This window comes from Anthonomus grandis, chromosome 22 (assembly GCF_022605725.1).
Source record: "Anthonomus grandis grandis chromosome 22, icAntGran1.3, whole genome shotgun sequence".
Taxonomy (NCBI): domain Eukaryota; kingdom Metazoa; phylum Arthropoda; class Insecta; order Coleoptera; family Curculionidae; genus Anthonomus; species Anthonomus grandis.
Window position 1 is genome coordinate 41498047 of NC_065567.1, and position 10728 is coordinate 41508774.

A 10728-nucleotide genomic window follows, 5' to 3' on the forward strand; every position below is an offset into this window, starting at 1 on the left:
ATATCCGCCCTTTTGAACTTTTCCACATTAACGCATCCTGAACTGTGATATTTAGGTTTTTCACTAACTTCTGATCATTAGAAATGCAAAAAAACCGGACAAAACCCGAAAAATCAAATCTCAAACCATTCGAGGTAAAATGCCTCTACATCTTGTCTACATGGCGTTAGGTTCCTAAATTTTGGAGAGTCGAGTGATTTTATTGAATACCTGATGACAGGTGTATTTCGAAAGGTAACCTATTCGAGAATAGTCTGTGACTCAGCTGTTCGTTAAGTTTTCCAGCGCTCTGGAAAATCATTGTACAGATTCGAGTAATTGTGTTACAATCATCATACGACATGTAAAATGATCGTGAAGATGTGTACAAAATTAATGTGTTGATAAAATAATGTTTAAGATTTTCCGAGTTATCGTAAAAAAGGTGTAAGTTGGACTGCTTTACGTTGCTGTTTTTGTATTAAAAAAAAACTTTGTGTATCAAATTATTTGTGATCGCGCGAGATCCCGCTAAGGTAAGAAGTATTTCATTTTGTGTAAAGTATCATGTACGAAATAGCGTTGGCAGAACCTCCCCTTTTTTCCCCCTCACCCCGTAAACGAATATTTTCTGGACTCGCACAGTGGTGCAAAACGCCTGAAAATCGAATTGTTGGTCGATTTACTTGAAACTTTGTATATCAAGGTTTTTGGGCTCGTTAAATTTGAATTTGATATCAGAATCAATAAATTCAACATGGCGAATCCAAAATGGCGCACATTTCTTTGAAAAAAATCAGATTCACACCAAATTACGCTAAAGGGGGGTTTTGATGCTCGTTGAATTCTAATTTGATATCAGAATTAATACATTCAAATGGACGGTCGACTTTGCATTGTTGGATAAGGTTCTTCGAATGCCTACTGCATATCGGGTACAAAATGGATACAAAACAATGCCGATCTGCATGTGCACCAATACGCCTATCAGGCGGGCAAATCCACGGACCTGGCCCTACACCACCTCGTTAGGAAGGTGGAGGGTGCTCTGGGTAGTGGCATGGCCTGTCTGGGTACGTTTCTAGACATTGAAGGGGCGTTTGACAACACCCCTTTTGCATTAATCTGCCAAGCACTCGAGAGCCGCGGCTCAGAACCCTATTTGGTTGGCTGAATAGAGGTCATGCTCTCGAAACGTCATGTATCTGCCCAGCTCAACAACGAGATTGTCGAAACGTTGGCGGCTAAGGGCTGCCCGCAGGGAGGAGTATTGTCCTCTACCTTGTGGTGCCTTGTGGTCGACAGCCTGATAAATCTTTTAAACAATGCTGGCCTATACACACAGGCCTACGCTGATGATCTGGTAATCCTTTGCCCAGGGAAAGACGCCGTCTCAATACGGGGCCCTATTATGAGAGCCCTGCGTATGGTGCCTCTCGGGGATTCTCAAGATTAACCCCAAAAAAGCAGAGCTCCTACTATTCACGAGGAGACGTAACTTTGGCACGCCCCCTGTTATATCTCTAGGTGGCGTGCAGCTGCATTACTCCAGGACAGTTCGATTTCTGGGAATCAAGTTGGATCTCAAACTCTCCTGGCACGATCATGCAGACACCAGAATGAAGAAGGACACTTGCGCGCTATGGGCCTGCAGGCGGGCTTTCGGCAATACCTGGGGTCTGTGTCCTAAGATCCTCCACTGGATCTACTCGCGCATTGTGAGACCTCTTCTCACATACGGGGCTATCGTTTGGTGGCCATGTACGGAGAAAGCGAAAATTCGTGCTCAACTAGACAGAGTCCAACGTCGTGCATGTCTCAGCATAACGGGTTCCATGCGGACGGCGCCAACTAGAGCGCTTGAGACTCTGCTGAGCCTTCCGCCTCTGGACCTCGTTGTGCAATTCGAGGCAATGAGGACTGCGTACAGGCTATACGTCCTCGGCGAACTACGTGCTGGCGAGACCGGTCACGCAAAAAATTGATCACGCGCCATACAGGTATGTCCTCTCCTTCTGATGGGCAGTGACTGCATGGCTCCAGTGACTGTGGACTGCGAGGGATTTGTGACGCACATTGCAGACAGAGAGGAGTGGCAGCATTCCAACAGACCTGCATTGCTAAATAGGTTTGCCATCTGGTACACAGATGGCTCCAGAATGAATAACAGAGCTGGATCAGGGCTTATTGGTGGGATCCCACATACCAGTAGGGCATACTCGCTGGGGGAGCACGCCACTGGCTTCCAGGCCGAAGTATTCGCTGTATTAAAATGCGGACAGAATATCCTAAGCTGCGGACACCGCAATACAGTCGTATCAATATGCTCGAACAGCAGAGCTGCCATTAAGGCTATCACGGTCGCAAAGGTAAGCTCCAAGCTTGTACTAGAGTGCATAAAAGTCCTGAAAAAACTGGTACAGGTTGGATGCAGGGTCCAGCTCGTCTGGATACCTGGCCATGCAGGTAATGAGGAAGCGGACTCTCTTGCCAGACTGGGATCCGCGAATGTGCCGATGGGGTCGGAACGCATAGTTGGTATCGCCAAATGCGTTGCGGTCGCGTCAATGAAGGGTCTGCTGGACAAGTGGACCACCGAAGATGGACTGAGTCCCCTGGTATGAGACAGGCCAAAGCGCACATAGGTGGGCCCTCTGCTTGTCTCACCAAAAATCTACTACTGCTAAAAAGACGCGAAATTCGGCTAGTGACAGGTCTTTTAACCGGTCACTGGCACTTAAGAAGCCATCTCCATACTATCGGTATTGAGGACAACCCGGAATGCCGATGGTGCTGTGAGGAGGATGAAACCGTTGACCATGTAGTCGGGGAGTGCCCAGCACTCACGCGTGCCAGGTTCAAATACTTGGGTAACACTTTCAGTGTACCTAGCGATTTTAAGTCCTTCAGACCAGAGAGCCTTATCGGTTTCTCTAAGACCGTTGGGCTCTAGTAACCCCCGGTGGGGCATGACGGGTCCATCAGGAGATCTATATGCACAACTGCCTGACAGCCCACTGTTTCGTCAATTGAAATTCAATTCAATGGCGATCTCGTAAGGAAGATGTAAAGCAAGCACCTGCAGCGCGTAAAAAACAAATTCAGGCTGATTTCAAGAACCAACTGCATTTGCTTGTTAACCGACCAAAACAAGACATGGGAAATTCAAATGACGGAAATACTAGTCGAGGTTTTTTTGAAAACACAGCGATTGCTGCAAAAATTCTCGGCGTTGACGAAAATTTAATCAAACGTTTTCATGTTACGTTACAGGTTCTGTTAAGTCGTTTCAATATTAATATCAAAGCATTTGACGAATATTATTCAGAAACTGCGAGATTGTTCGTTGATTTGTATCCATGGTACAACATGTCGACGACTATCCACAATGGTGCTGTGTCGGGTTTCCGAAATGCTCGAGGGAATCCATGCATGTCATGCATGCATGTATGTGAGGAGAACATTTTGGAGTAACAAAGACCATGGGTAAAAGTGTGGGAAAGATATTACTGGATCAATAGCCAGGCAAACGTAAGAGACTGGTGTAGGAAATGCGATGTATAGGTGGTAAGTAATGGGCTGCAGAGAAAGCAGAAAGCTTTAATACGTCAGTAAACCATGGGAAGTCCCTTTGAAAGGATTGCTATGAACGTTGCCAGTCTGTTTCCGGTATCAGAAGCAGAGAAATAGTATATCGTGGTACTGATGGACTACTTCAGTAAATAGGTTGAGGCATACCCTCTACCAAACCGGGAAGCCTCTACTATCATCGATGCCTTAATAAGATCCATTCTTTTATTAAGGATTTAATGAATTATTAATTTAATTACGGATTTATTAAGATTTAATTAAGGATTTATTAATTTTATTAAGGATTTAATTTACCGATCTAATGTACCTTTGGAGCTACATTCACGCCAAGAACGAAATTTTGAACTTGTTCGAGAACATCTGTAAGGCGTGCGATCTAAAGTTAGATTGTCCACCAATGTTGCCAGGGAGAACTATGTCAGTGAGCTGCGTAGAAGAATCGATCTCATTCGTAAGTTTTTTTGTTTTCATTCAAGATTCCAGCATTTCAAGCTATAACGATATTCTTTACAGGATACAAAAGCCACTGGGTGAAGCTCGAGTCATCACTTCAACCGACTGGCTCCTTATTATGAAAACCACGAAGACGCTGACCTGTGGCTAATCCAACCAGAGTCGGATTTCATATTCGATGTAATGGCCGAATAATGTAATTTATGGCCCATCATTATAATGGTCGAGACAGTCGATACGGCGTAACCTGTAAAGTACAGCAAGATCTGTTTACTGCTCTTGCTGCGTGTGCTCAGCCACATTGTGGCTAATGATTTTCAAATGTCAGATTTCAAAAAATGGAGGAATTAATGAGGTCTTCCATAGAAAGTTTGGAAAAAATTGAGGAGTTTGCGTCGGTCTAACCTAAAAGTCGGGCAAGCACTGTGAAGAGATTGGTAGAAAGATCTTCTACCTAGTTACCAAAGATGCGTTAGAAGTGGTCTTCAGGTCTACTGGCGTGCAAGTTCTGGTGTGTTGTTATACTCCCCAACGTTGTTTTCTGGAGAAAATCGTTGACTGTTATTTCTGCAAGAGGTCCAGTTGTAAGAGGGAGCCTTCTGCCGATATCCACACCCTATAATTATCCTTGGAATAATTTCGGGTCAATGAGCCTAGGAGGAGGGTAGTGTAACTATATTGACAACGTCGCGAAAATCAGCAATTCTTCGTCATTTCGTAGGAATATACAGTGTGTATAAATATTTCTAATAATCTTAATTGGTCGTGTTTAATGTGTGTAAAATAAATCAGTTGGCTATTTTTATCCTTCGAGTGTTTGGATTCACATCTTTACTAATAGTAAAGATGCTACACTATATATAAAAAGGATCCTCAACAATTCAAGAAATTTTAGTTTTTACTAATCACGAAATGCTTATAATTTAAATTTTCTATATTAGCGTCCATTTTTTTGTTAATTTGTTATTTACTACGACTATCCACAAAATCCCAATAAGTTTTTATGTTTTAGATTGCCATAATAATCCACTACTTCGCTGTGCCATTCGTGGTTACCTTGGCGACATCGGTAGCACTTTGCGTCATGCATTGCGATTGCACGTGTACTCCAGCTCGACGCAGGACCATAAAATCTCGCAGACCTCCAAGATTACCATTAAGACCTGATTATAGTGATGGATCTTTAAGTATTGGTCTTCAACCAGCGTATTCCTAACGATTCTTTAATATAGTTAAATTAAAACAAAGTAAGATCAGTAATGGACAAAAGGCGAATTGTATACATTTTAATCTAAAAAAAAATAATTTTTTCATAGAGGCAATTCTATGGTTGCCAGAATTAAAGCAGAAAGCCATAGAGCGCCTAATGTCTATTTACATGGTTTAAATAAATTTACCTTTAGACAATAGCAGTGGTGTAGCGTGGAGGGCAGGAAAAGGCGAATGGAAAATAAATTCTAAGAAAGTTCGATGTAGATCCGAAACAGTAAAAAAAGGTTGTTGAAATTGTTGAAAACGTTAGGTATTTTTCTCTATATGAATCTAATTATTAAGAAAATGTATCGTTTTTTGCACCTTTTTTCGTAAGGAAGTAAAAATTTAAATTCGAATTCAACTTTGCCTCAGTAACATATTCTATGTTCACCAGAGTAACTGTTTTCCTTATTCCAGAATAACTTCGCATTTTGCAAAACTAGGTACCTCTTTTTACATTTTTACTTTACACACATGTGCGGAAAATTACCTTCTACCCTTAATATATGTGGATCTACTGCAAATAGGTTATTTTATAATAATTTAAACAGATAGTTTGTGGGTAAGGCGCCTACACTGGTACATTCCTTTTATCTACGTTGGTACTGGTAGTGGGAATCAAATGGTGGATGTTTAAGAACATACCTAATTCAGTTGTTGCGAAATACTCACATGATACTGGAATTCAATTCTCGTGTATGACTATAAAATTCTGTCTTAACTTTACCAAAGGAAAATCGGAACTCTCGTAGAAACCTTTAAGAATTTCAATAATTGAGGTACCGAAGACAGGGATCCTCCGGCCATAACAACGTCATGTTCGTCGAAATATTAACCTCTACAAGTAATAGGTGAGTCCAGAAGCCTGGTTTTTAGAAGTCAACTACTTTTATATCTGTGATTCAGAAAAACTATATCTGTGGAACTCAAGCCGCTCGCCATGGAACAAACTGGTTTATGACTTAGCAAATATTTCATAATCACTAAATGGTTTATTGTGCGCTGCTGCAAGTGGATTCAAGTCATACAATCAAGTCTCTAACACGAATGTGTCAGTCTCTTACAGAATGTACTAGTGACACATAAGTGATTAGTTGGCATAAAACTGGCAGTATTAGTCGCCAAATGATTTTTTGGATTAATTTCTATTGGTTTTGAGTAATTTTGTTAATTGTAATAGTCGAACTTTATCAAGAATTAATCAGTTTGAAAACATGTTTTGTTTTTTTTAATCTGCATATACAACAACATCTCTCCCTTATTCAAAATAGTTCTTTGTATTTTTTTTTGCACGTTGTGTCAGTCCAGATTTTTAAGATCTTCCCGTTGGAGTGTCGTTGCTTCGAAAGTTTTCCTTTTCAGGCGACTCCACCTATCACAGATACCTAGTATGTGGTATGAAGTTTCCTCCCCTGTACCGTAGTTTGGACAGAGTTTTCTCTTATACGAAGAAGATGTAGATGCCTGTTTAGACTGATATGCCCAGTCAGGATTTCCACCAAGTCTTTGATACTCTGTCGGGACTTTAGAGCCGTCATGGTCTGATATAATTTCCTTGGGCTGCCCACATCCTTCTGTCCTTCTCCAATTCTTCCTTGTTTTTTTCCCAAGCCCATTTATTAAGTGCCTGGGAGATTTGTTTTTTGCTAACACCTTCGTAGGCCCCGAACCTTGGTGTCCTGGAACCTACCTCAGTCTCATTTCCCTCTATGCTGCAAGCCTTTCCAATGCGTCTCTGCATTCCTGGACTAGCGCTGAGCCGGCCCTGGGTTTCTGAATCGCCTTGAGAGCAGCTTGACTATCAAAGTAGATGAAAATCCCCCGTTACCTTCCAATGCCTCTCGTTTGTTTGCTACTTCGAGTATAGCAAACACTGCCGCTTGGAAAACTGTGGTGTGTTTCCCTAGCGAGAAGGATTCCCCTGTATTCGTTTCCATCCTGTACACTTTGGCTCCGGCTGAATTGGTGCTATTCATCCATGATCCATCTGGGTACCAGGCTTGAAAACCACTTGGCTCTTTAATTTGGTTTGCCGACCATTCTTCCCTTGTCGGGATTTCGACTTGAAACCCCTTCTTTAACCTTAGTTTGCCACTTTCTGTAGTGCATCTGGTCAGAATTGGTATGTTCTTCCACATCCTAAGAGCAATCGTCATATGACCTTATCCTAAGTAAACATTGCGCCACTCTCCGCTATCCCTCATCCTCTTATGCGCCGCCATGGTCTTCCTCTCAATCCAGACTAGGAGGTCCAGTAGCCCAAGAAGAATACTTAGTGGTGCCGCAGGTATTGTTTTAATTGGATGTTGATGACCTTCAATACGGCTGGCCACCATACCACGGAACCGTACGAGATCTTCGGTCGTATGACTGCAGTAAAGCCACTGAAGAACGTGGAGTTTTAGACCCCATCTTGTACCTATTGTTCGTCGTAATTGCCATATTAGGGCTGTTGCCTTATTTACTGCCTGCTCTACTTAAGTTTTAAACATGAGCTTGCTGTTTAAAGTAACTCCCAAGCATTTGACCTGCTGCCTAAAAGTTAGGCGAGTCTGATACATAATGGGAGATTTAAAGCCTGTCAAATTCCGCGTCTTAGTAAAGAGAATGAGCTCGGTCTTTTCAGGGTTGACCGACAGCCCTGTCTCTCGACACCACTGTTCTGCACGCGTCTTGCATTCGCTCACGAACTGTGTTCACGAATTTACTCGTGACCATCACTATGTCCGTCGTCCGCCTATGCCTGTGTATAGAATCTTTCAAGTTCTAGCTTTTTGAGGAGACTGTCCATCACCAGGCACCAAAGGTGTGGCGAAAGGCAACTTTCGGGCCCTTGCGGGCAGCCGCCTTTTACCCTGGTCTCGACACGACAGTCTCCTAGTGTAGCACTGATCTTCTGGTCTTCCAGCGCCGTTTTAACCCACCTGACTAGTATAATGGCCAATAAGAGACGGCCATTAATTCAGTTAACAACTGGTGCAAGGAAAACAATTTACCTTTAAATGCCCCTAAATTTAGTGTAGTTTCCTATACCTTAAAAAGAACTGTATTACCAGCATAAAATTGAAAATGAGATCCTACCTAGATCAACTTATTTTAAGGACCTGACCCTTTTAATGGCATATCGAAAATATCATGCAAAGAAGTTATAAACACCTATTCCTTTCCTATGGTACGGATTCCTTTCCTTGACCTATCCTATACACGCCGGTAACCAGGCCGGATGATGCCGGATGCATCGTGGGGGAGGCGACATCGTGCATTGAAAAGTTTCGATTGTAATTGATAATTTAATATAGTGAAAGTGTCGATTCGGGGAACAGGGTACATACCCGACGGTTTTTCCGAATCTCCTAATCGTGCTGGCAAATTGCCTCGTAGCAGAGCCATCAATTGAACAGAACAAGAAGAAGTTAAAAATACTAAGCTTTATTATTCGGAACTCTCAAATTTTTGACAATATCTCTAGTATTAAACTCTTATACTTTTTATAAGTTTGTTCAATTTTCATATGATGGTTTGCTTTCAAGATTAAGGAACAAGAAAGAAGAGATTTAGTAGATCTACAATTTTTACATAAATTAATTAATTAATAATTAGCGTTAGTTGATTCGCCGGAGATCTTGCAACTTCTATACTTACTCACTCCTCTTCTGTCAGCTCACAGTCCTCAAATCTTTTATCTTGTAAGACCTAGAACTAAGTTTTTCGCTTTTTCAAAGAGCCTGTAATACGAACAACTCTATACAGGATCAGTGTGATATGTCAACTGTGAGTTGACCGATATTAAAAGAATTCGCTTAGTTTAGATATTTTTGTTTTCTTAAGTTTTTAATAATTTATTAATCAATATAAATTATAATTTGATCTAAGTCATTACAATTTTTATATGTATTTTTTCCACTTCATTATTGGAGTTTCTCCGTTGAGTGATATAAATAAATAACCATCGGTTGGTATAATAAATTTTTTTAAATTATTTCTTAATTACTTATGCGTCGATGTGTGTGGGTTAACTGAGTATTCAACTGCTTGATTACGTACTTAAAAAGTTTCATCAGAAATTAGTTGCTACCCAGATGAGGGGAAGTCGAGACACCGGCAATCGAAGGAGAAAAGTAGCAATTTGTATTAATACTACCAATCGCCAACCCGATTCGAACGAACTGCTGTTGTGTCTGCTGTTTAATAATTGGTTATACGGGTTCTGTAGTGTAACGCATTTCTAGACCCAACGCGCTTAAAGCACGCTATGCCACTGAACAATAGGATTTTATCACAAAAAGATTGTTTTTTATCGTCGAATATCGTAGTTATTAGCTTAAATTACATTTAAAAAATAATTTCATATATTTGATTTAGATGGATCTTTTCCGCAATGTCTCTTTTGGCGGTTTATCTTCTACAAAAAAACTAAGGTTCTTAATATTAGTAAACGTAGACCTACTTTTGAAGTTAGACTAAACAGATTTAACTATGAGGAAAATAAGCGCATGGGCTAAAAATAGACCATTAAAAACATAGCTACAAATTGAAGCATATATACCTTAGCTTAGAAGATAGGGTTTTTTCAGGTTTTGTCACGATGTGAGTGGTCAGTCATACAGATTGTATTTTTATAAAAATGTATAGTTTTGTTTATAAAATATGTTAACAATATGAATAAATAGTTAAGTTATATGAGCATAAAACTTGAAACATATTTGATTATATTAGAAGTGTTGATTTTTGTATTAAATTTTATAATAAACTGTAATATCTATATTTTAGAGCTATTATTAAGATTACCAGCGACCCAAAGATAGTTAATTTTATAAAAAAATCAAATCATACTACCATAAGAACATCTTTAGCACAAATGTTTTTGCATTGAGTTTTAGAATGTAGTACCCCCTTAAACAAATTTTTTAAACTAATTTTGGATAAAGTCGATTTAGGGCCCGGCAAGTATATGTAGATTTTTTTTAAACCCTCATTAATGTTCTTTCTACCCTTAAGTCGCTATTTTCAGCAATCGGTACTCCGTTCTGCTTGGACGACCGCATCATATCCAAAATAAGAATTAAGGGTCAGTACCAACATTGCAAATGATCGGATACAGGTGCCTTACTTACCCTCGGATGCGGATTGACTACTTGCTAATTGGATAATACACGAGGAAAAAGTAAATTGGGCACACTTCGGATTCTCTCCCTTTAAATCGCCATGATCTGACGATACCTACCACTTCAGTGGGGCCTGGAACAGTTATTGCCACATCTGATGGAGATGTTCAAAGCGTCTCTGGCGCTAAGATATATCCCAAGGCATGGAAAAAAGTCAGATTTGTGTTTTTTTTTTTAATCAGTGAGGCTGGACTACACAACTCCCAAAACTTATCGGTCTATTAGCCTATCAGTATTTTGCTTGAAATCCATGGTAAGGCGATGCGAAAGATTTATAAGGGATAAA

The 10728-nt window shown here is 40.5% G+C and overlaps 1 protein-coding gene across 1 annotated transcript in view; it reads left to right on the forward strand.

Annotated features, from left to right (window-relative positions):
* The window catches only part of LOC126748547 (uncharacterized), a 31787-nt gene extending 21746 nt beyond the window's left edge, over positions 1-10041 (forward strand). Inside the window, exon 4 of the mRNA XM_050457864.1 lies at positions 5036-10041. Within this exon, the coding sequence (XP_050313821.1) occupies positions 5036-5239 (204 nt within the window). The 3' untranslated portion in view covers positions 5240-10041. The remainder of the gene's footprint in view (positions 1-5035) is intronic.
* The last annotated feature ends 687 nt before the right edge of the window (positions 10042-10728 follow it).